At 41.1% G+C, this 25,955-nt stretch overlaps 1 protein-coding gene across 5 annotated transcripts in view; it reads right to left on the reverse strand.

The window, feature by feature from the left end:
- The window catches only part of METTL8 (methyltransferase 8, tRNA N3-cytidine), a 43,907-nt gene that overhangs the window by 15,341 nt on the left and 2,611 nt on the right, over positions 1-25,955 (reverse strand). For 4 of the 5 annotated variants that reach the window (XM_048868581.2, XM_048868583.2, XM_048868578.2 and 1 more), the window contains 2 exons: positions 17,463-17,618; positions 3,726-3,817 (listed from right to left, as the gene is read on the reverse strand). In XM_048868581.2, the coding sequence (XP_048724538.1) occupies positions 3,726-3,817; positions 17,463-17,605 (235 nt within the window). In that variant the 5' untranslated portion in view covers positions 17,606-17,618. Of the gene's footprint in view, positions 1-3,725; positions 3,818-6,757; positions 6,826-17,462; positions 17,619-25,955 lie in introns of those variants that run through there. The other variant, XM_048868582.1, reaches the window with a different exon arrangement.

Consider the following 25,955-nt stretch of genomic DNA (forward strand, 5'->3'; position numbering starts at 1 on the left):
TTCCTTTGTATCTTAAAACAAAATTGCCTACAATCACTCCAATTTTGCAAAGTTAAATAAAGCTGAGAACAGCCATTAGAGATGTTTGGCTTAGGAGAGGTAGTGAGATGTGCCAATAGGGTGACAGAATACCGTGTACTAGAGATCTGCATAATTCTTTATTAAAGGGCAAGACCTAGTCATGCTCATTAATGGTGCAGAGTTGTTTTACACTGCAAGTACAGAGTTAATTGAGGTAATACATACTGGATTTCAAAAGTCTATGTTGCACTTGTATAGATAACTTGATAAAAATGCAAAACTAGGCCTCCTTCTCAAAAGAGTCTTAAATTACTTTCATCTCTTTGTTAAAGTCACAATTTTCCCTAAATGTCTGATCAAAACACAATTAAAAAACCTTGCATTTAACTTCCCTATAAGATTTCTAGATTTGATAGCATGTTTAATACAGGAGCACAATGCTTAAAATTAAAGCCTTTAAAATTCAGGTTCAGTAGTTTGTTGGCCAGTCTTTTTTTTTTTTTAAACATCCATCCTTCACTGCATCGTGTTATTACCAGTTAGTTTTCCTATCAATATGACAGAACCCATCATTATTAAATTAATTCATTTAACAATTTCTTTATAAATTGATCAGAAAGGAGTGTATTCAACCTACAATGCTCCTGCGCGACTGTCTCTCTTTGTGGTTCAGGCACAGAGAAGGGTAATGCAGTTTCCAATTAAATTAAATTATTAACTTTCCTTTCTTAATCTCTGAAAATTTCATAAGTAAGAAATGTCAGTCAGCCTAGCTTCTGAGTCATAGTTTTTCCTCACTTCTGTTTATTTTCTCAAGCTGCCCAATTGTAGCACTTTCCAAAACCTACTTCTGAAACTAGGTGCACTGAGCTTCTGAAACTAGGACCCTGCAGAAATTGGTTACTTTGCCTCATTTTTAATGGACTCTTTTTTTAATGGACTGAGGCTTGTCACAGCTATTTTATTTTAGTGATATTACAGTATTGTAGGAAACTCAATTTTTCCCCCTTACTGCAGTGTCCAAGGCACCAAAATACCTGCTCATTAGCTTCAGTCTAGTTCCTTGTTAATATAAATAGGCCAAAATGTAATCCACTTGCTGAACCAAGCTGGAGTTTTTGGGGAAACATTACTGGCAATGCTCGCCTAATTCAAGTTTTAAACAGAGTGACGTTCATAGAAAATGTCCTTGGATTCTTACATTTCTTGGCAATAAGCAAACACGTGCTTATTTTATTTCTAGCAAGTGTAAATTAAATTATAATTTACTTTCGATGAGGAGTAAGAATGTTACATCAACCACTTGTGTACACAGTTACGTTTTCAACCAGGGGCTCTGTCATAAATATAAAGGGAAGGGTAAACTCCTTTAAAATCCCTCCTGGCCAGAGGAAAAATCCTCTCACCTGTAAAGGGTTAAGAAGCTAAAGGTAACCTCGCTGGCACCTGACCAAAATGACCAATGAGGAGACAACATACTTTCAAAAGCTGGGAGGAGGGAGAGAAACAAAGGGTCTGTGTCTGTCGGTACGCTGCTTTTGCCGGGGATAGAACAGGAATGGAGTCTTAGAACTTTTAGTAAGTAATCTAGCTAGGTGTGTGTTAGACTATGATTTCTTTAAATGGCTGGGAAAAGAACTGTGCTGAATAGAATGACTATTTCTGTCTGTGTGTCTTTTTTCTAACTTACAGTTTTGCCTAGAGGGATTCTCTATGTTTTGAATCTAATTACCCTGTAAGGTATCTACCATCCTGATTTTACAGAGGTGATTCCTTTACTTCTATTTACTTCTATTTCTATTAAAAGTCTTCTTGTAAGAAAACTGAATGCTTTTTCATTGTTCTCAGATCCAAGGGTTTGGGTCTGTGGTCACCTATGCAAATTGGTGAGGATTTTTACCAAACCTTTCCCAGGAAGTGGGGTGCAAGGGTTGGGAGGATTTTGGGGGGGAAAGACGTGTCCAAACTACGTTTTCCAGTAAACCCAGTTAGAGTTTGGTGGTGGCAGTGGTTATTCCAAGGACAAAGGATAAAATTAATTTGTACCTTGGGGAAGTTTTAACCTAAGCTGGTAAAAGTAAGCTTAGAAGGTTTTCATGCAGGTCCCAAGATCTGTACCCTAGAGTTCAGAGTGGGGGAGGAAACTTGACAGGCTCATTTTCAACTGTTTTCAATAAATGGATGAAAATATTAAATGTGAAGTTGAAAAGATAAACATTATCTTTGTGGATTTAGATAAAGAATGAGAGAATGGAGAGAATGTAAAAGAGCAAGATGACATGGAAGGCGGTAGAATAGGGTCATTTTTCAGTCTGGTGTGCAGAGAATCACTCCCATTCATCATGATGGGAAATGCATGCCCTATTCTCAGGGTATTATGAAGCAAAGACATAAGGGTCAGAAAAAAAGCCGCAATCATAAGGTATTAAAAGTAATGAAGAGCACATTACAGAAGAAGTATTCACAGGTAATTCAAACACACTCCAATGTGTGCTATCAATTAAAATGTGTGTAACGTCATAATGACACAGTCTAGTTTGACAAAGTTCAAGACCTGCAACCCCCATTGTCACCTTAATGCACACAAAAATAACTGTTTTCAGAATATCCTTCTAATAATAGAAAGATTATCGGCCTCCAAGATTAATGCTGTGATAGATTTAATGCCCCAGTTCTGGGAATGTACAAAAACCAAACAGAACAAACCCAGGATTCTGGATTTCCTGTACATGGAGACCTCCCTCCAATTGCCCCTGATCAACACTGTCCATTTCACCAGGTGCTGCAAAAATCTATATTGCTGATTTTTTTCATCAAAATATGCAGTGTAATCTGCCTTACTCTCCTCCTGCATGCCAATGCTTCAAAAACGTGCATGTGTGGAGAGGAGTGCTGGTTTTCAATTGTAGGTAACAGGATCATTCGGGATATGAATTCAGTGAGATCCAACTGTGAGTAGAAATTCCACTATAATGATGCCACCAGTGTGTGTCACACTCTTTGCTTACTTCCCTAAGAAGGTATTCTAGGGACAGGGCAAAGCCCTGAAAATTTTAATTCCTTTACTCCCTCAATTCACCATCCCTCTGAAAGAGGGAATATATAGCCAGCCAAGGAATCTCCTTAGTTCACAGGAGTCACCTTTGAATGACATGAGAAAACACCTTCTGCCCAGGGGCTGAGCAGAATGTCTCTAAAGCACTTCTAGCTCAAGCTGCCAAGGGCATAAAGCTGGGACCAGAAATCCATCGCAGATCTCCTGAGAGACAATGCTATCTGCATCCACTAGCCCACTAAGCTTATCTGCAACCAAATTAAAAAGCAAATGTGAAAATTGTACATGAGAACTTTAGATTTCATCACCCCCAACGATTGCAAATTCACTCCCTTTCCCTATGGTGACAGCACACGCAACGATGGGGGCTTCAATTTGAAGCATTGTAAAGCTCGGGATTCACAACTCTGGAAATTGCAATTTGCATATTTCATCATATTAGGCTGAGATCTGTTGCCCTGGAGAAAGGGAAAATACTTTAAAGGGATAATTGAATAGCTAGGTAAAGGTGAATGCTTTTGGACAAGTTTGTCGTGGTTCATAGGACAAAGGTAAATGAACAAAAAGTGGATTTAATCAAGGAAAAATATAAACAAAAAAAGAGCATTCTTGGAGCATTAGAACTTCTTAGGAATTATGGGTTCAGTACCTTGATCTTCCGGTTGAACTCGCACAAGCGAGTTCTCTGTTGCTTTTTCTCTGGCTCTTTCTTCTTCCTCTTGTGACCACTGCATGTGGTCCCTGCAAAAAGACAGACGCAGAACACGTTTTTAATATGATTTCTCCATAGCCTTTTGGGGGGGGACTGCTCGCAAATGAACTACATTGTATGTTCCAGTGTCATATAATAAATACATTCTGGTGCAAGAGAATTCTTTCAGCTGGTCCTGATGCAATCTGGAGCTCCTACAGTTCTTGTGTTTAGTTCTTTTGCTTTGTTCTGAGTTCCAGCAGCCTCTATGCTGACAGCTAATATAATGTCCTCTCTTAACTGTACACCCTACTAGCTGATTAGCTGAATGATTCTGTGGCATGTTGTCTTTTTGTTGCTCTCTCTGTGATATTTTCTGTAGCTATCCCTTTGCTTGATGATTTATTCTTACATTGGCAATGGTAGAAATTGTAGTGCTGCTTTCTTTATATTTTTGTAATTTAAAAAAAGGCTCTCTTGCTAGCTTGCATTTATCTATGTTGTCTTGTTCTTGTATAAAGTTGATTCATTATGTTGGAGCAATATATTGTCATTCCAGCAAAAACAATGGGTCACCTTAACTTTTCCTCCATGAGTTTATAGTTATACAATTTGGTATCCTGGTAAGCTGAAGTATGTTCTACAGAACTGTACTTTTTAGAAACAACAATTTAATACAGGAATATATTCATTGGATTGGTGAAAGACTTTTGCAATTTCTGTGTATACTTATGGACTACAAAAACATAGATACAGCATCCAGAAGGATGGTGCTATAAAGCAATTAATAGCAAAGCATGAACAACCAGACAGGAATAAAGATTCAGATCTCTTGGCCAATTAATAATTTGCAAATGTCAACCAGACTAGAGTTAATGAATACTGGAGCCAATGCCAGTATCACATTATGCCTATGCCTCCAAAAACACACTTTGATTTTTTGCTATGTGAGACAATTCCCAGGAATGACGCAGGTTCAAATCTTGGAGTTTGTATGAGTTAAAAAAATCTAAGCTTTTGTGTGTTATAGATAACGATGAATCGCTAGTGACATAAATCTCAACCAGAAGAATGATTAAACATAGACTTCCAACTGAAAATGAGGCAAAATCATTGGCATTTTGTTTTCATCCCTGGATTTAGCATGCACCTTGCAAGTTAATTCTTGTTTATATGCATTTATTTCATGTCACATTAGATGTATACTTGACTGAGTCTACGCAGATCTATTAGCGCAGATTCTGATCCAAAGAATCCACTTGTTACTAATGTTTATCATGCGGAGGACCAAAGGTCATCTATGTAGGAAACTAGTCGCTGCTGAGACAGGGAACATATTTCTATCCAGAAATTCTTACAGGCTATATGGAAGAAGGAAGAGCAATCAGTTTCTGAAAAAAGACAAACTATGCTGCAATACTTTGTGGTTCCGGAACGCGTTACTATGCTTGTGTAAAATGGTTCACCCTGCTCATTTAACAGATTCATGTCATACCTTAAATGGAACAAAATATGGACCTGACCCTGACAAGTGCTGAACTCCGGCAATTCCTATTCACTCTAATGTAGCTCTCAGATCAGGCCCTAAAGACCTGGTAAACTCCCATTTACTTTGGCATAAGCAGGATTGGGATCTAACTTGTTTACTTTAACTCCTTTCTAAGATTGTTTTCAAACTGTAAGCTTTTGGGGGCAGAATCTTCATTTTTCTCTGTGTTTTGAAAGCTCCTAGCGCATTTGGGGTAATGCCACAATATAAATAATCATCTCAAATGCACAATAGCAATAAAGGTTAATTTTATTTTAGCTTGCACATTAAACTTGAACAGGGCCATGTTCTTCTGCTTTAAAATGCACTGGACACTGTCTTTGAGCATATTACTAACCAGGCTACATTTATTTTCAGACAAGGCCAAGTATCATTCAAGACTCCCCCCAGCTAAGTTATTCCAGAAATCAGCAGCTTCAGACATGTTTTTCACAATAGAAAAGAAAATTCTTTTGTTATGAAGAAGAGGATATGTGAGCTGAAATGAGGAGCAGGGCGGAAGGAATAAGTCAGGCCAATTCCTGAATGTGAAACATAGAAACTAAAAAAATATAAAAAGACTTTTGACAGTTAAACAGCATGTTCACATGGGATATGGCAAACAGACACTGATGCAGGCAGCATTACATAGGGAGGACTCCACATAAAGATGATCAGAGGCTAAGATGTGGACAAATCTGCTGTCATTAACAGTTATACATTTTATTCTCTCTCTCAGCTGCATGCTTGCTTTAACAAATATTTGTCATGGGCAAAGCAAGGAAAATCCCACCCATGTCTGATTTTGCTGCGTTTCTCTTAGAGTCAATGATGTAACAAAGCACGTTCCACACTCATTTGCAATATGTGATGTCCTTATGCCAGCTTGGACACTGAGGTTTAGGACTGATGGTAGGTAGAGCTATATAGAGAGTGACCCTTATTCTATTGCATCAGCGTGAACCATGGAGGACAGGAAGAACAAATATCAGAACAATGAAACAGGTGACATCTGGAACATCAGTACAATGTTACTGTTCTGAGGTAATTCTCCCATGCTCTCATAAAGCCAGCTAGTTCCTATGCACTAAGGACTAAATTCTGCTCTCAGTGAAATGGGTGTAACTTCTAGTGACTGCAGCAGAAGTTATACATATGTAACTGAGAACAAAATTTGGTATTAAGTTTAAGTAGAAACTCTATCTTATACGCAATGAATAATGTTTGCAGTCCCCTAATAAAATGGAAGATAAGAATCCCTCTGCAGACATTAATTAAAATCAGTGCCCAAACGTGCAACTGGGTGCTCAATTCCCAACCATACACGGGCATCTCGTCTGTGTTTTGAGGTTTTTGTTTTTTAAATAAATTTAATTCAGCCAGTTTGCCCAATCTGCTGTTCACAAGATGCAGAGGAAGATAAGAGATGCACATGTAATATGTAATAACTAAAAATTCAAACCTGGAGTCCTGAAGAAAGCCAGCCAGTCATGTGTATCACAGAGGGGAAACTGCAGAACTCTGGTGGCTCTTAAAAGACGAGAAAGTCTTGACAACCAGGGAACTTTGTTCATTCTCTAATAGTTAACATAAAAAACAGCATTCCCTGCCTATCCCAAGGGGAATCAGTTACACAGGGATGTGCCTCATGCTATGCTATTGTGCTTCAGGTATCATGGTGGCCTGAAGTTTTCATTCTTAATTAATGATTTATTGCTTTTGCTCCACTGATATTTTCATTAAGCTGAATGAAAGACTCTTGGCTTTTCCCTAAAAGTCTGTATAAGATGCGTGACATGTCTCACACACAGTAGCAAGACTAGAGGTTGCATGCTTTAAAGGAGACTGCTTGTCCTTTCATACAGGCCAACTAGAACTAGGATAAAGCTTACATAAATACTTTAAACACTTCTTCCAATAGCGCTCTCTAAAGGGACCCTACAAGCTCTCCATCTCAGCTCTGTCAAAATAGTATTCACTTGAGTATGTTTGATGTAAGATTAGGCAATTCTATCTTCAGTTTATTACCCATTTTCCACTAACTTTCCTATTAAACAGGGGGACAAACTGTCCCCACATCTCCACACGTGAAAACCCAGCAGATTACTGGCCTAAACAGGGGGTGTAAATGGAAGCAGACATTTTCTGCATTGTTTGCATAATTTGTCACTTCTTTAAATGATGAAAGATCATGCAACAAGCATCTAGAGAAATATAGCAATATATAGAAGGCAATACGAAAGGATACAGGACCATTTTAATCAAAGCCCCACCTAAATATCTGCCAGTAAATCCTACATGGGTTTAACTGGGAAATCAGGGTTACCTGTTAAATAATAGTACTACATAATTAACAGTACGCCACCACCACATTAACCAGGAGAGAGAAAATTCTGAAAACCAGCACATTATTTAATGAGCTTCTTAGCTATGCAGCTTCTTCCTCTAAGATTTATACTCTCTTATGAATATGCATGTTACTAAAAACAAACCTTGGACTGGCCCTTTTTGTGTTTAGCTCTCTCGGTCATGCTTTAAAACATTTGCCCCCATCCTCTGCAACAGTCATAGGCTTGAAAAATGCTCAAAATAGTAATATACAAAGAAAGGTCCAGTTTAAACCTTTCCCTCTACATTATATAATCATGACTGTGGTGATATTTCTATCCTGAGTTTCAATAGAGCGACCCTGCTATCTTTTATGTTGTTGACCCATTTTATCTGCTTTTTTATTGTCAAAATTCTGCTAAAAGCTGGTTTGAAAAGATTTCAATCATACCTACCTGATGGACAAATAAAAGAGACTATTAAAAGATCCAGTAACTTGCAAACCTTATTCAGGAGCATGGGAATTGTGATGGTGGATCAGACCTGAGGTCCATCTACACAGTATCCTGTTTGTGACAGTGGCTGGTGTTTCAGAGGAAGGTGAGAACCCTGCAGTAGGTAGAGGCAGGACAATCTGTCCTCACATTAGATCTCATCCTGATCTCTAAGACAATGCCTACACAGCCCGTGGAAGCACGCCTCCCAGCCTGGGTTGACAGATTTGGCTAACAAGGCTCAAGCCAGCACTCTAAAAACAGCTGAATAGACAGCGCTTTGAAGTTGCAGCTCGGGCTGGAGCTCAGGCTCTGAGGCTTAGGAAGGGGGCAGGGCTTCAGACCTCCAACTCCAGCCCAAGCTGCAACTTCAAAACATGTCTACACTGCTCTTTTTAGAGTGCTAGCAAGAGCCCCTTACCCCAGTCTATAGACCTGGGCTAGGAGGCTCACTTCTGAGGGATGTGTACACGTACCCTAATACTTAAGAGACTGGCTTAAATTCTAAAGCATGAGGTGTAATACCCCTTCTATGTTCCCTGTCCAATCCGTTTTTGATTCTTATAAAGGCTCAGCAACTTCCTGACACACTGATTTCCAGTTTACTTACACAGTTTTTCACATAATTGCCACCCTTTTTATTTCAGTGAATGTCCCCATGTTCTTGTGTTATGAAATGGGGGAACAGAAGGTCCAGGTCTCCCTTCTCTAGATCAGTCATTATTTTATATACTTTTATCAGATCACTTCTTATTTATCTGTGTCTTAAGGTAAACAACCCCAATCTCTTCAATCTCTCTTCATAGAGATAATTTTTCCAAGCCTTTGATCATTCTTGTCACCTTTATCTGAACTTCCTCTAATTCTGCAAAAACCTTTAGCGATGGGGTGACCAATATTGCAGACATTACCAAGATGAGGCCGAACCACTGATTTACTTAAAGGCATTATGAGGTTCTCTATAATATTTGCCATCATATTCCTTGTCTATCTTGTTTGCTTTTTTTGACCACAGTTGCACACTGAGGACAACAGAGCTAATACAGTTAATTTGAACCCTTTAAGGTATATGAATAGTTTAAATTTTCCCCTCCAATATGCATTACTTTGCATTAATTGACCGTGAATTTCATTGGCCACTCTGTTGTCTATTCATCCAGCTTGTTTAGGGCTCTCTGAAGTTCCTCACAGTACTCTCTGGTTCTGACTAACCTAAATAACTTTGTGTCAACTGCAAATGTTGCCACCTCTTTACTCACCCAATTTCCAGACCATTAATGCATAAATTAAACAATACGGAACCTAACATGGAACCTTGAGGCACCTGATAACCTTTTGCCACGATGAAAATTGGCCATTTAACCTTACTCTTTGCTTTCTGTCACCTGGCCAGTTTTTGCTCCATAACAGTATCTCACCCATGACTACTTGTTAGTAGCCCAATAGACACAGAGCACTTCATAACCAACAACATCCACATGAAGGTTAAATTATATCAGATTTCAAGTTTGCTTGCTCCTGGCCTCTATTCTATAACTGTTACCCTTTATACACACCAGCACCCAACCCAGAAAAAACGGTTAACTACCTTTCTGTAACTGTTATTCTTTAAGACGTGTTGCACATGTCCATTTCGTTGTAGGTGAGCGAGCACCTCGTGCACAGTTGTTGGAGAATTTTTTCCCTCATCACTACCCATCAGGGTGGTCCCTGCACCCTCTGTCGCCACACATCACTGAATGCTGATATAAGAGGCAGAGACATTCCCAGGCCCCCTCAGTTCCTTTGTACTGGACAGAGTCTAATAGAGAGGAGGGTGGTTGAGTCATGGCATAGACATGTGCAACACATCTTCAAGAACAATTGTTACAGAAAGGTAGGTAACTGTTTTTTCTTCTTTGAGTACTGCACATGTCCATGCCACTGTAGGTGATTCACAAGCAGACAAACGTAGAGGTGGCCTCGGAGTCTACCTGACCTGTGACTGAAAGACAAAACCCATCCAAAACTGGCATTGTCCCTGGAATGACAGGAAACGGCATAATACAAAACAAAAGTGTTGACAGATGATCAAGTTGTCACTTCACAAATGTCTATGACAGGTACTTGTGCCAAGAAAGATGCATATGTTGCCTGCGCTCTAGTAGAATGTGTCAATACCCTAGCTGGTGGGGTTATATTAGCCAACTGGTAGCATAAACAAATGCACAAAGAGACCAAGGATGACATCTTCTGAGTAGACACTGGTCTGCCCCTAGCTCTGCCCACAATTGCAATGAACAACTGAGGATTAAAGGTCTTAGTACGCTCCAGATAGAAAGCTAGAGCCCTTCTCACATCCAGCGAATGTAGTCTCTCCGAATCTCTGGGAGCATGATGTTTCAGAAAGAAAATCGGCAAATAGACTGCCTGGTTAACATGAAAATTAGAGATACCTAAGTGAGAAATTTTGGGTGAGGGAGAAGATAAATCTTATCCCTACAGAAAACTGTGTAAGAAGGGCCTGTTACTAAGGCTTTCAATTCTTCCACTTTTCTGGCCAAGGTAATGGCCACTAGAAAAGCTACCTTCATGGACAGGTGCAGCAGACAGCACGCTACAAAGGGTTCAAAGGTTGGTCCCATCAATTTTGCTCGGACCAAGTTCAGATCCCAAGGAGGAATGGGATTTTGCATTTGTGGGTACGATCTGACCAAACTCTTTAGAAGTCTGGTGATGATGGTTTTGGAGAAAAGGGATCTACTATCCACTGAGACGTGGAAGGCTGAAATAGCCTACCAGATGCTATAGAGCTAATAGCAAAACTCTGGTTTAGATATAGAATACAGTCCAGCACGAGGTTCAGGGGAGCCCACCCTCGAGATATGGCTTTCTGATGGGACCAAAACACAGAAATTCTTCCACTTAGTCAGGTAAGTACTCTGAGTTGAGGGATTTCTGCTATTCCGAAGCACTTTCTGAATATCCTTTGAGCAAGATCGCTCAAAGGGTGTTAACCACGAAGTACCCATGCGATCAGATGATGGTCTCAGAGGCTGGGACAGAGAAGGTGATTGTGGTCCTGGGAAATGATGTCTGGATCCAACAGGAGAGACAGCGGAGGCTCAACTGATGTGGCTAGTAGGGTTGAAAACCAGTGTTGATGAGGCCATGTTAGTGCTATAAGAAAGAGACACGCATGATCTTATCTGACTTTGAATAAGAACCTGGGTAGCAAAGGAATTGGAGGGAAGGCATACAGGAAGGAATTCTTCCAGGATAGGAGAAAAGCATCTGTCAGTGAGCCTGGGCTGAGACTTCTCAGGGCACAAAGCTGATGGCATTTTCTGTTGGTCTTTGTTGCAAACAGGTCCACTCGGGGAGTTCCCCAGAGCTGAAAGATGGATTGACCATGTCTGGACACAACAGCTAGTTCTGGTGGTTAAAAAAGGACTTGCCCAGCTGATGAGTTAATGTGTTCTGTTCCCCTGAAAGGTAAGCAGCTCTGAGATGAATTGAGTTGTTTATGTAAAAGTCCCAGAGGCAAATCGTCTCTTGCCAGAGTTGGGTTGATCGTGCCCCTCCCTCCCTCTTTATGTAAAACACAGCTGCAGAGTTTTCTGTTACAATTAATACATTCTTCCCTACTATGTGGGGGAGGAAGGCCAAGGAGCAGGACCATCCCTAGACATTTTGGTGCCCTATGCAGCCCCCCCATGGGTTGGGGGAGGGGGTTGGCCCCAGGCCTCCACGGGGGGGGGAGCAGAAGCAGGCTTGGGGGGCTGGGGGGAAATCGCCCCCCAGCACAAGCCGGCGGAGCGGAGCAGGTTGAGGCCGGGTCGCTCCACTTCCTGCCGTCCAGTGATTGAAGGGGGGGCCCGACCCCATTCTCACAGGGCGGCGGGAAGTGGAGTGACCTGGCCCCAGCCCACTCTGCTCTGCTCCCCTGGCTCCCAGCCTTGGGACTTGGGGGGTAGGGAGGAACCGCCCCCCAGCACTCACCGGTGGCGCAGCTGGGAGCTGGTGGAGCAGAGCGGGCTGGGTCACTCCACTTCCTGCCACCTGGTGAGTGCAGGGCGTGCCCAACCTCTGCTGCAGTCCCCCGGGATGTAGGTCAGGGGAAGGGGTGGAGTGGGGGCAGGGCTGGGGCAGAGCACGGGTGGGAAGAGGTAGGGCGGGGGCTTTGGGGAAGGGGTGGAGTGGGGGTGGGGGCTGGAAGAGGTGGGGTGGGGTGGAGCAGGGGCTTTGGGGAAGAGGTGGAGCAGAGGTGGGGGCAGCTTTGCTGGCCGGGGGATCAGGCTGACCGCTGGAACAACACGCAGCTGCGTAGGGCATCAGGAAATTTGGGGCAATTTGATGCCCCAAATTTCCTGGTGTCCTACGCAGCTGCGTAGTTTGTGTATGAGTAAGGACAGCCCTGCCAAGGAGGCTAGAGGTACTGCTCTTAACTCCCTGACATTTATGAGTCTTTAGAACTTACGACAGCCAAAGACCCTGGGTCTGCAGCAACTCTATTTGAGCTCTCCAACACAAGGATGATGTGGGTGTGACTAAAGTGAGGGATGGTAGCGGGAGGAACAAAGGGGATGTGACGTTACACCCCATATTCTTCACAGAGATATGGTTATGATATGAATATGGTATAACTAAGATATACATGAGCCACCTTGCATAAAGTAAGATATCATTGGAAAGATTATAATTTACTGAATGTGATTATCCAGTTGTATGCATGTATCATTTCTGTAACTAAAGTTAGGAATATTGACCACGTAACAATTACATCTGTGTGTATACTTGGGAAACGCCCACCAGACAGAAAGCAATCAGCCTTAATGGGCCATTAGAAAAAGACAATGAGTCTTTGGAGATGTGGATCTCCCGTCTGCATGGAGTTCCTTCCTGTGGACCTTGCAAATAAACCTGGCTTCATAGTTGCTTTGACACTGCAAGGTCAGGTGATAAGATCACCTGATACAAAATACCACCTTGGACACTGCTGGTGTTTTTCCTCTATAGGGGGATGGGGATCAAACAAAGGTTTCCCGCCTTAGGTAAATATTTTTTAAGGTTGGGAACGGGGTTAATCTGGACTCTCCTCCATTGCCTACTGAAGAAGAAAGACTGCTGGAAGTACCTGAAAGGACAAAGGAACTAACCTGAAGGCAAAGGCAGGGGTGAGTCCAGACTGAGACAGGGGTCCAGTCTGTAAGAAGAAATAACTGGAACTCTAAACAGAAACTCCGCAACTTGCCTAAAACAACATTTAGGGTAAGAAATTATTTCTTGAAACCAGTCTCTTTAAGATCTTAAGCTTAGTATGCGTGTTTTGTTTTATTTGCTCAGTCTGCTTTGTTCTGTTTGCTATCCCTTATAATCACTTAAAATCTGCTTTTTATATTTAATACATTTGTTTTGTTTATTATGAGACCCAGTATGTGCAATTTCTAACTGGGGGGGCAAGAAGTTGTGCATACCTCTCTTCACATTGAGGGAGAAGGCGAATTTTTATGAGCTTGCGCTGTGCAGATCTTTCTATACAGTGCAAGACAGTATTATTTTGGGTTTATTCCAAGAGGGGTGTGCACGTGAGTGCTGGATGAATCCTCTCACACAGAGCTGACATCAGTCTGTGTCTACCTCATGTGTGTGCTGCAAGAGGCCAGAGAGCACCAATTCAGCAAAACAGGGAGAGGGAATCCAGGCTGGTGGAGCAGAAGGGGCTCAGTGAAACCCCAGTACATCAAGTGGCATCCCAGAATGGGGGTCTGACCCGCCACAGGGGACATCCATGCAAACTTTCAGAGGATCCATCCATCAAACCAGAGATGACAAAACTAACACTGGCACTCAACCCACTTTGTCCAAACGACAACAACTCGGTGCAAACACTGAAACTAGCCCCGCTGCAGCTTTCTGAGAGATAGCCTGGCATGCTGAATTACCCAGATGCATGCTGCCATGTGACTCAGGAGATTGAGGCAGCTGTATGCTGGAGTGAAAGGATGGGCTTTCAGCTGCATCACTAGGTCCCATAACATTTCAAACCTGGATTGCAGAAGATGGGCCTTGGCCTTTGTGAAGTCTAAGACCACCCCAATGAACTCTAGTCTCTGTACTGATTTTAGGATTGGTTTGTCTCCATTTAGTAGGAGTCCCAGCACATTGAACGTGGACAGGACTGTGGATATGCCTGGTATCACTGAGCCTTGGACCAACTTAAAATCAACCAGTAGTCCAGGTATGAGAACACGTAGGCTCCTAGTTTTCATAGATACAGTGCCACCATGGTCACGGACTTCTCGAACACCTGAAAGATCAAATGGAACTGATAATGGTACCCATTCTCCATGAATCTGAGAAACTTCTGATAATTGTGGCGTGCTGCATCATGGAGGTAAGCACCCTTTAACTCGAGGGCAGCATACCAGTCCCCCTGTTCCAGGGAGGGAATAACTGAAGGTAGGATAAACATGTGGAATTTAATTTTCTTCGGGAATTTGTTCAACTTTCTTAGATCTAAAATAGGCCTGAGGCCCCCTTTTGCCTTGGGAACAAGGAAGCAGTGGGGATAGTAGTGCCTCATGTGGAAAGGCAACGGGACTTCCTCTACAGCCCCTGCCTGAAGAACAGACTGGACCTCCTCCTGAAGGACAATCTCGTGAAAATGGTCCCTGGAGAGGAATAAGGAAGGGAGGTGGAAAGGGGAGGTAGAAATTAACTGGAAGGCATATCCTAGTCCACCATGCTTTAAGATCCATGATCTGACATTACATGAGACCAACCACTTAGGAAGTGGAATAAACAAAAGGTGAGGAACCAATGGAATTATGGTCACTGGCACACTGCTCTCGACCAGCCTATTAAAATGGCTGTTTGAACCAGGCAGCTGGATCAGATGAGACCACTGATGCTGAAGAGGAGGGTGGTAGGAGTGCCTCCTATAACCCCTGCCCTTTCTCCTTGGCAGACCTTGGGACCGGGGAATAAAAACTTGGTGCCTGCACAGGAGCTGTGGACAAAACTGTTTCCTTTTCATTGCTGGATCATAGATTTCCAGGAGATTTTAGTGTTGTCCTGAATCTTTTAGGCTATGGAGCCCTGTATCTGTTTTTTTCTGAAAACAGTGAAGGACCTTCAACAGGGAGGTCCTGGATGGTGTGCTGGACCTCTGGGGTAGCCCACAAGACTGCAACCAAAAACAGTTTCTCATCGTAATAGCCAATGCCATGGTTCAAGTAGCTGAGTCTGTGCTATCTAAACTATCCTGGAGAACAGTTTACCCTCTTCCACCATTACTGCAAACTGTCTACAGCCCTCTGGTAACTTATCTTTACATTTTATAACCGTTTCCCAGAGAGCGACTCAGGAGTGTCTGAGCTGTAGACTTCCTGAGGAATAAAGTTTGCAACCAAACAGATTCAGTCTCTTTGAATCTTTGTCTTTTGGCGTCGATGCTTAGTGTCTTTTTCTCTTCTGCTCATTGGCAGCTGCCACTATAAGGGAAGCTGGAGGAGGATGAAAGTAGAAATAGTCATATCCCTTAGAAGGGATGTAGTACCTCCTCTAAGCATATTTTGCTGTGGGAGGCGAGAAGGGGGGTGTCTGCCAAAGCATCTTAATGGGCTCCATAATGGCTTCATTAGTTGGCAGAGCCACTCTGACAGGGGCCACCGATACCAGAACGTTCAGCAACTTGTACGAGATTTCATGGATTTTCTCTGCCTGAATGTCAAGCACAGAGGCCACTCTATTTGAAAGATCTTGATGAGCTCTGCGGTCCTCTGGTGGTGGTGAATCACCTGCCAGCTTGATAGCCTCATCTGGTGACGAGGAAGAGGATGCCAAAGGCTTTTAAGGTGGTGGCTGGTCTACGTCCTGCCTGAGAGACTTCTGGCTGGTCAGTACTGAGTTCAGTGCCAGGAACTGGAGAATTTGCTGCCAGTGCCCCCAGAATGCTCTTGAAAACAGTGAATGAGATAGTTGAGGGGAGGTCATAGCTTAAGGGGGGACACCCCAAGGTGTCCAAAATGGCAAGCAGTATGGACCTGGGACCCATCCTTGACCAGACCATTGTCCCTTAGAAGGAGGCCAGTGCTGAGGTTACTGCATGACTCACAGTCCCCATCCTTGACAGGATACAGATGACCTCACCTCTGAGAGTCCGAAACTTCTGAAAATGGAGGGGCAGAACCAGCTGGGGTGGGAGAGAGGTAGTCTGAGCCCAGGGATGGCATTACTAGAGATATCATCAGAGGCTTGCCTCTCAACTGCACTGGCTTTTGCAGAAGCTTGGGAGGTAACGGTACCGCAGGCTCTTGATGCAGTGAGGTAGGAGCTGCAACATCAGTACCAGCTATAAAACCTTCTTGAACTGCAGGCAATACAAGTACCGAGATGCTAAGCAGGTCCCTTGCAGCTGTGTTTGCCTCCGGGGTGGCTGGGAGCAGCACTGTCTGATGGTTCTGCAAAGTTCTCTACGTTTTGGAGGTGGCAATCCCCTCTTTCTAGCGATGAGAGCTTGAAAGAGAGCTTCTTCCGTGAATGTTAGGCAGAGTCTCTTTGCTTCAGTACCAACACACTCGATCGAGGTACCAAACTTGAGGAAGGCCTAAGTCTTTTCTTTGGTATCAGCAAATGGGCCCGAGAAGCTACAGATAGCTCTGCTGGGGCACTCCACACTGAAGCTGATGTACCTGGGAAGCTTTCCCAACGTGATGACACCAAAGGAGGGCAAAGCACTGCCTCCATAAGTAAGCACTCAAACCCTGACACTCTGTCTTTCTGTTAGCAGGGCTTGCATCCTTTACAAATGTGACATTTGTAACTAATGTGGGATTCCCTCAAACACTTCAAGCAGGCCAGGGGAGGGTTGCTGACTGACATAGGCTTAGTGCAAGTCCAGCAGGACTTAAACCCCAGCTGGTGAGACATCATTCCAGTACTAATCCTACTAAAGATCCTGGTAATGCAGATAAAGAGTGGTCAAAAAAGACCTAAAATGAAAACCTAGTACTAAAAACTAGCTAAAAACTAACTAACTAACTTCTAATAAAGGAGTGAGGGAAGCACTTGTCACGAGTTTGGAATTGCTCTGACAACCATCACAGGCAGTAAGAAGGAACGGGGAGAAGTGGGGAGTCGGGGGCAGCTCTGCCCTCTTATACCAGCATGCAGCGGTGAGCGGCAATTGAGGGCACTCAGATCACCACGATGGGTACCTCCGACGGTACACCAGTTGTCAGTACCTCTCCATCAACTGTGCACAAGGTGCGCACACAACTACCGTGGAATGGACATGTGCAACACATCTCAAAGAAGTGTTATGAATCAGTATCAAACATCAAGCTTGAAGAGGCAACTCACCACATGTTATGTTCAAAAACTTTAGTAGGATCAGTTAAAATCCGTGACCCAAGTGGAGCAGTTGGTCGTCTGTTACTTTGGCACCTCTGCTGCATCTTGCTTTTCCTCAGATATGAAGCAGAAAGCCTTTTAATGACATTCATTTTGATCAGAGACCTGTAAAAACACAATCCATTGAAATTATAGCTTTGCTAGAAATTAATGGTATATGTCACTTAGAAGAGACCTTGGTCAAGTAGTCAATTTGCAATATGGGCTTTAATGATGCAGGTTGTTTTTTAAAATCAATTAAAATGCTTTTTTTAAATGTTAACATCTTTCAAGTGTGCTGGAAACCCAAATAACCCAAAATGTGCTTCTGCTATATAGGAAGCAGAAAGTAAAACTTGCCAATCTACTTTCAAAGTCCTGTTAGACAGTGACAAAAAGCCACACACACAAAATGGTGAATCAATGCATTTATGTGTTTTGTTTTTCCATTTGAAAAATGGAAAATGTTATTAGTAATCAAGGTAAGGAAATTATTTTTGGATTATTTTGTTTTTACCTTGACACTGTCCCTTTAAAAAAATAATCAAAAAGTGATCAGAATGCAAACCATTTGTTCAAGTGGAAACATACTGTTATTCTACTTGACATTTTTCACCCCACTCACGAGGTTACGGTTTTCAAAAGATTTCATTCTAAAGCTGTTACTGTGGTTTCACTCTTTAAAATAGAAAGCGAAATATTCAGAAATGTATTATATACGGTATGCACACGACACCTTTCAAAAACTTCTACTGCGCATTATAGTAATCTGTATTCAATACCTCATCTGAAGTGAATGTTTTCAGATGTTAATTCTACATCCATGTGAATTATAAAGTGTTTGAGATTATTCTATTAAACATGTAATTCTAACCTAGCACCTCTTTTTTTTTTACATTATTATTACTCTAAAATGTTAACTCTGAATTTGTTCAAACGAGTCTAATAAGCAACGATGAGATGTATGCTGTTGTTAGTACCAGCATCCTGTTTTGTGGGGGCTTTTTTTTCCTTTCTTCTTCTCCATACCCTAGTTGATACAAGCCCTTTTTTAAAGTAAAGGAGTAAAATCGAAATGCTCCTCCTCCTATTTTTACCCTGACGTGCCTTTGTTCTTTTCTCCTTCAAGTGCTCTGCATATTCCAAAAAAAAAATGCTACTAAGTCATTATTTTTAGAGAGTTCTCTCTGCATAAAATGTGTATATAAATCTAATGCACGTAGCATTGAAAACACAACATTTAGTTACAAAGACGCAGGCACTATTTAAATGCAAACATTATTGTAAAACAATCTCTGCAAACTGGTTAAAAGATGAAGATTTTTATCTAAGGAAAAAACCAGTAATGCACTATATGATTGACCACAAGTCTTGCACTGTGAACAAAAAAGATTCACTAGATGTATGATCTAAATCTTTGTAAACGAATCAGTTAAATAACTTGAACAATTCCTCAGTTACGATGTGCTTCTGAATGATTAATATTTTAGAAATGCTATTGTTTATTAATTTTAAGACTTTAAGAGAGCGAGAACAAGATTAACATTTCCTTATATTTGTCCGAAGGCTTAAAAACATATTTCTAGGTTTCCAGTGTCTCATTAACAACAACTGGTACATTAGGGCTGCTGTACCTGCTATATAATAGCTTCTTTGCCAGTACACAGGAATGTATGATTTCACATGGTGAAGGTGTAGCACTTAATCATATAACAAAACTATTTTTTCAATCAAAACCACTTCTAATTTTAATCAGTTTACTATGTCCCTTGGCAATATATTTGGGTAACTCAAATGATAATTCCAATTTACAATAAAACCACCACAATAAAATCATTTACGCTCTGATTCTGCAAAGACTTATGCATGCAAGTTGTAATATTCCTTCATTGGGATCACTCATGCATAAAGTTAAGTATGTACCTAAGTCTTTGCAGGATCAGGGCCTTAGCTAATTTTTTTTATTTACAATAAAACAACAGATTCACATCCTATCAGTACAGCTCTGCAACAGCATGCATATAGACTGCACACAAGAAGTTATTAGAAATGCTTCTGTACAGTTGCTAGGATTAAAAATTAACATACCTACTGCTCCATAATGTAGGATTTATATTATGCGAAGTTAATACTATTTTAAAAGATACAAAAAACAACGAAACAAACCCCAAAACCAAACTGTGATCTCAAATCATTAACAGACTATATAGATCCTTAGAGGCAAATTATGTTATTACATTACATACTGTTTCAAAATCAGCTCCTCCTTCATTTACCTGCCAAGGCCTGAATTCATGCCCTGAATTTCCTTTGCTATAATTGATGTTCAACATAAAATAAAAATTATTCAGATGCTAAGCATAATTTTGCTTGGCTCTCTATCTCATTAAGAACATGAAAAGATGCACAGATGGGATCTATAGACAGGTGGCTAAAATGATTTGGCACGAGTAACAGGTGAAACATTGGGATTTGTATGAGAATTTGACCTTTGTATGAGAATTTGTAGCTGACTAATTGCTGAAGCCTGCAATATTCAAAACATTGCAAGGATATAGGGAAAAGGCAAGTGAAATATGGAAGCTGGAAGTGGTAAGAATGCAGAGGAAAGCCCTGGAACCAGGCTTAGCTCTGATGTGCTGACGGAGCTACTGATCATGTGATTAATGAGCAGTGTGGCTACTAAGCATAAAATTTCAAAAAACACCTAAGTGACTTAGGAGCCTAAATCCCATTTTCAAAAGTGACTCATCGCTCAATTGCTTCTTTACCTGATTTTTTTTTAAATGATCTATTGAAAGAGGTAACCAACTCTCTGCCAGCTATGTGCACACTGTGGAGTTGACACCAGGGAACATTGTTTGAACGTGTTGATTATTTGGTACAGACCCATAGCCAGGAACAAGCAAAATGACTATACACTTGATTATTATAGCAATAATAATCTGGCCTCCATTTGAAAACCCTTCATCTTCCCAGAAATTACCACCCACCGGATTTATATAAAAAATTACCAACCACTGTAAGCAGAGCCATTTATCCAGCAAAAACACTAGAGGAATAACACACTAGAAAAGGAGTGGAAGTTGTCCTTCCTGTGGAGTGATGTGTTTAAGCTTTTAGAGGTTCGTGGTGAGATGTTTTATTTCTAATTATCATCTTGACAACCACAGACTCTGCCTCTCTGCCTCAGCTGAGCTAATGGAGGAGATTCTTAAAAAGAAAAGAAAAAAAGCTACACACTCAGTGCAGCTTTCTCACGGCGCACACACAGAGAAGCCGTTATGTTTAAACTGCCAGTTGGACTGGAAAGTATTATTTTTTTAAAATTGAAGTTGACATTTGAGCTTCCCAATGGTGGTCTCCACCCTGCTGGAACTTGAGATTTGTAAAACAGACAGGATGGGGGAGGGAAGAGCTGTTTCTATCCTGCTTTAAATAGCAAAGAGTCAAGTTTTCTTCTGATTGGAACAAGAGATCAATACCAGGACATACTGTAAACCACTCACCATGGAGGAATAAAGCCCAGAGGAGTATCAGCTCTGAAACAGAGGTCAGACAAAAATCAAGTATTCTTCTATTTGAAAATTTGTTTCCAATAAACTGTGGCAAAAACAATTTGTTGTTTGGTAGCTCTCTGGACTACAAAACTACTGATTCATTCTATCTGCAACCATTGGCCCTGCTGTTGTTGTCACAATTATATTTATAAGGGGACTAATGGGGTTATATTTGTAATAATTTGGGTTACTCTATTTACCTTCTTATGAAATAAGATAGTATGAAAAAGTTGAACGTCATACTATTACTCGGCACTTACAAACTTAGTTGTACAAACATTCACAACTCTCCTGTGAAGCAGGTACTGTACTACTAAAATTTGGTATTTTATTACCAAAATGCTACTGAGGCTCAAAAGACCTTAGCTATGCAAAACATCTCCAAAAGATAAGAGGCGCCAGCGGACACAAGGCGGAAGAGTCAGTCCTGGAGAAGATCTTGCAGAACAGAATACTCGGAGTTGGTGGTGGACAAATTACCGAACATTTGAACACTGATGTTTCTAAGGTCCAGACATAAACTGCAAATAGCCTAAACCAAACCAAAAAGAATAGACAAAATGGACTTTTAAAAACCAGTCAGCCTCCATAGCTCAGGTGTTGCAGCAAAAAGATATATTGATCTTGCCTTGAGCAGTGTGAGGAGGCACATATTACAGCCTCTTTGGATCTTCTTTGCCATAACAGGGACAACAAGACAAAGTCATTAACCTCTTGTGAAAATAAAGATGAAAAAGAATTCACAGAAATTGATGGGTCAGAGAGCTGGGAAACAGTGCAGAAAAATCACATAAAGAAGCTAGAAAATAAAACAGATAATTTGGAAGGAAAGCAAGGACTTTGCAGCTAGTGTATTAAAGTACAGGAATTTGGGAGAGAAAAATGGAAATGCTGGAATACCACATGAGAAGAAACAGATGAGTTCGGGGAATCCTTAAAGGTGAGAAGGGAGTAGACTCAATGGGTTTCGAGGGAAAACTTATGCCACAAGTGTACAATGAGGGAAAAGATCTGATACATATTAAGTGCTTTTAAAAAATTCCTCGTCAGGCACCACTATTGCAATACCATCAGACAAAACTGAAAACGATGGACTTTAATTCTACTCTGAAAAGTCACTCTAAATATGGCATTGTGGGGCTCCATATTCATTTTCTCTCAAATGGTATGATGATGTGCTCAATTTGTAAGTAAAATGATATTTTTCTAGCTGCCAATCCCGCAAACAACCTGGAATCAGAGATTCAAACATAGTACTTTCCTTCTCATGCACCATCTCGGGCGGTGATGCAGGCCAACTCAGACCCACAATGACTCCTGTGAAACCTTACTGCCCTCCAAGGGTTTGCACAGATTTAACTATGGGAAAACTTTGTCAATGATTCTCTTTATATATATAAGAAGGAATAGAATCCAAATCTCTCTCTCAGCACTGTAGGGTCAATACAGCTAACTGAAATAATAAAAAGTTATTTTTGCCACTAAGGTCAGCAGATATGACTCTGAATACACACAAGGAGCAGATTAGTTGAGTTTAAGGCGGCACCATTTTTACAATCACATTTCAGAGTAGAACTGATCTTTAAAAGTAGCTAGGGAAAGAGGAAATGTTTTGTACAATGAGGAAGAAAGCTTATATTTTCCTGACTGTATCTCCCTCACCAAGAGCTGTAGGAAGGAAAAAAGTCATATAAAACAGCCTTTCTGGAAGCAAAAATTTGCTAAAGCCATCAGCTGAACTATAAGGAATACATTCTTTGGAGTAAAAATTCTGGAGCTACTGTCGGCTCCTGAAAAAGCAAGACAACAGCCAGCACACAGTAATGTGGAAGGAGTGGTGAATTAAAAATGTTTAAGATTATGGAATAGCCATACTGAATTTGGAGGGTTGTTTGGTTTTTTTAAATCATATTTTGGCATTTTTGGAGATTTGTTCCTTAGTCACTGTTCTCCCTCTGTAGATGCCTGTTAAAATTATTCTGCTAGATAATTCAAGTCTGTGATGAACTGCAAAGATATAGGTGAAAAACAGTAAGTTATCAATATTCCTTTGCTAAAAAATAATAGTCATACCTCCACCAAAAGGGAAATCTATTTTATTTAATAATGTATATGAATTGGAGTGTGAATAGTGTGTTGAATTTTTTTTAAGGGAACTGCTCCAAATTATCCTTTGTTGCACTGAGGGAATCTACTGTGTTTGTTAATATGTTTTTATAAACATTACAGTTAAAAGCAAAATGAAAATGCAAATCAAGTTGAGCTAATGCCAAATGCAAGAACAAAGACATGAATGGATTGACAGGTAAGGAAGTAGTAAGTACCTTCGACATAAAGATATCATTTATTTAGAGAATCTTTAATTAACTAATACAAATGCAGTCAGAGTGCAACAACTAAAAGAAGCAGTTTTGAAAATGAATTATGCAAGGAAAATTGCAGGATATGGTTACCAACCAAAAGCAAGGACAGACTTTGCTGTCTGTAAAAGGCTGCTTGGACTCATTCCATCCAAAACAACCTGTGCCCCTATTTTATCTTTTTACTTGTAATTAGAGCTGGTCAGGAATTCTCCAATGGAACAGTATCCATTGAGAAATGCTGATTTGATTAAATCAAAATGTTTTGTAGAAAAGTACTGATTTCCTTGAAAATGTTGTGGGAAATTATCAAAACATTTAGTTACAATAAGATCAAAATGGTTAATTTTGATAAGGTTCAAACACTTTGTTACAACTTTATTGTTTCAACTTTTATATTACAAAAGTCAAAATGTTTAAACTTTTAAATTATATTTTGTTAATAATTATAAAAGTCAAAAAAATAAAATCGAAACATTCTTGACCATGTCAAAATGAAATATTTTGGAATATTTTCTTTTATGAAAAGTTCAGAGATTTCAACTTTTCATTGAGATTTGGGATGAAAAACGATATTTCAAAATTTCAGAATTTCTTGCAGGATGGAAATTCCATTCTTCAGCAAGTTCTACCTGTAATAGTGTTTGTGTTAATCATGCCAATTAAAGATTTTTATTCTTAATGTGCACTGAAAGGCGCACACAGCAAAACTGGTGCCTGTCATTACTCCTGATGTAGAGATTTTAAATAATGGACGTGAGGGAAATATTGGTGACCCTCAGTTCAGAGTTTTTTGTTACTAATGCTTGCTACTTTAAAGGGATCGGCTCACATATTTTTTTTAAATGTTTGGGTCCAGATCCTGCAAAGACTTAACTCTACACACGAGTAGTCCTGGTGGTAAGTGTTTGCAGCATCTAGGATTTAGACACACATATGTACTTCCCTCCAAAAGGCTGAAAAGAACCCGTCCCCCTTCTTTCCCTATTAGGGTATGTCTACACAGCATTTTGGAGCGAGTCTCCCAGCCTGGGTTGAAAAACTCGGGCTAGTGGGGCTTGCATTAGTGTTCCATTTATGACACTAAAAATAGCTGTAGAAACAAAGCTTTGCAGTGGCAACTGGAGCTAGAGCTGGGTCTCTGAAGCCTAGGGAACGGGGTGGGCTTCAGAGCCTGACCTCCAGCCCGAGCCACAACTTCAAAGTGCTGTCCATACAGCTATTTTTAAGAGCACTAACATGAGACCCACTACCCCGAGTCTGTCATCCAGAGTTGAGAGGCTTGCTCCAAAATGCCGTGTAGACGTAGTTTTTCCCCTTTTACATGTGACAACTCACTTCTCTTTTTGTTACTTATAAAGCTGAGTCTATCAAGCATCTGACTCACTGACTTCTTTGCCCCCATCAGCATGGAAAGAGAAAGTCATCAATGAACATCACAGCTCTGGGCACAGGGTTTGCTAGTTAATTTGTGTATCCCCTGCTTCCTGGTGCTGCAACAGCAAAACAAAGCAAAGTTAAATTTATGCATGAACAGTGGCCTTAAATCAGTGATAGATCTTGAGTAAATGAGTATTAAGAAATGAAATACTTCATCCAAACTATAATAATAGTAAAATCTAATGTGAGGACTTTTAAAGTGACAGAATCTGTTTAGAACAGTGGTTCCCCAACTTGTTCCGCCGCTTGTGCAGGGAAAGCCCCTGCTGGGCCGGGCCGGTTTGTTTACCTGCCGCTTCCGCAGGTTCAGTCGATCGCAGCTCCCAGTGGCCGCAGTTCGATGCTCCAGGCCAATGGGAGCTGCTGGAAGCGGCGCGGGCCGAGGGATGTACTGACCGCCACTTCCAGCAGCTCCCATTGGCCTGGAGCATCGAACCGTGGCCACTGGGAGCTGCGATCGGCCGAACCAATCAGGGTTGAACTAACCTCGTTATCCCTAGCCTGATTCTTGCTTCCATATTTATACCTGCCTCTGCAAATTTCTACTACATGCATCCAACGAACTGGGTATTCACCCACGAAAGCTTATGCTCTAATACGTCTGTTAGTCTATAAGGTGCCACAGGATGAAAATCACAAATTACCTAAAATTTATATTTAAGAACTCCCCTGTTGGCCACTACAAACCCATCCGCCCACCCCTCCAAGAGAACACTGACAGTCTACATGGGCCTTGTCCATGCACAGCAAACCCTAAAGGCCAACAAACCCTAGCCCTGCCAGACCAGGAGTGAGTCCCAGAGCTGAGCACCACTCATGGAAAAAACCATCAGGAACCTCCCACCTCAATTTGAGCAACTGCAGTTACCACAGTGATCATGCACTTAGTTCTCTTCATTACAATGAGTAGACAAGCTTGAATTTTTCTAGGTATTCAGAATTTCATAGTTTAGCGATACATCTCTTTTTATAGCACCAGCTAAGCACAGTCAGGCTTAAAACTTAATACATCTAAAACTTAGGTCAACCTAGCTATGGCACTCGGGTGTGAAAAATTCATAATTAAACCATCTTAATGCCCATTGTAGACACTGGCAAGTCAA

The sequence above is a fragment of the Caretta caretta genome, chromosome 11, assembly GCF_965140235.1.
Source record: "Caretta caretta isolate rCarCar2 chromosome 11, rCarCar1.hap1, whole genome shotgun sequence".
In the NCBI taxonomy this organism is placed as follows: domain Eukaryota; kingdom Metazoa; phylum Chordata; order Testudines; family Cheloniidae; genus Caretta; species Caretta caretta.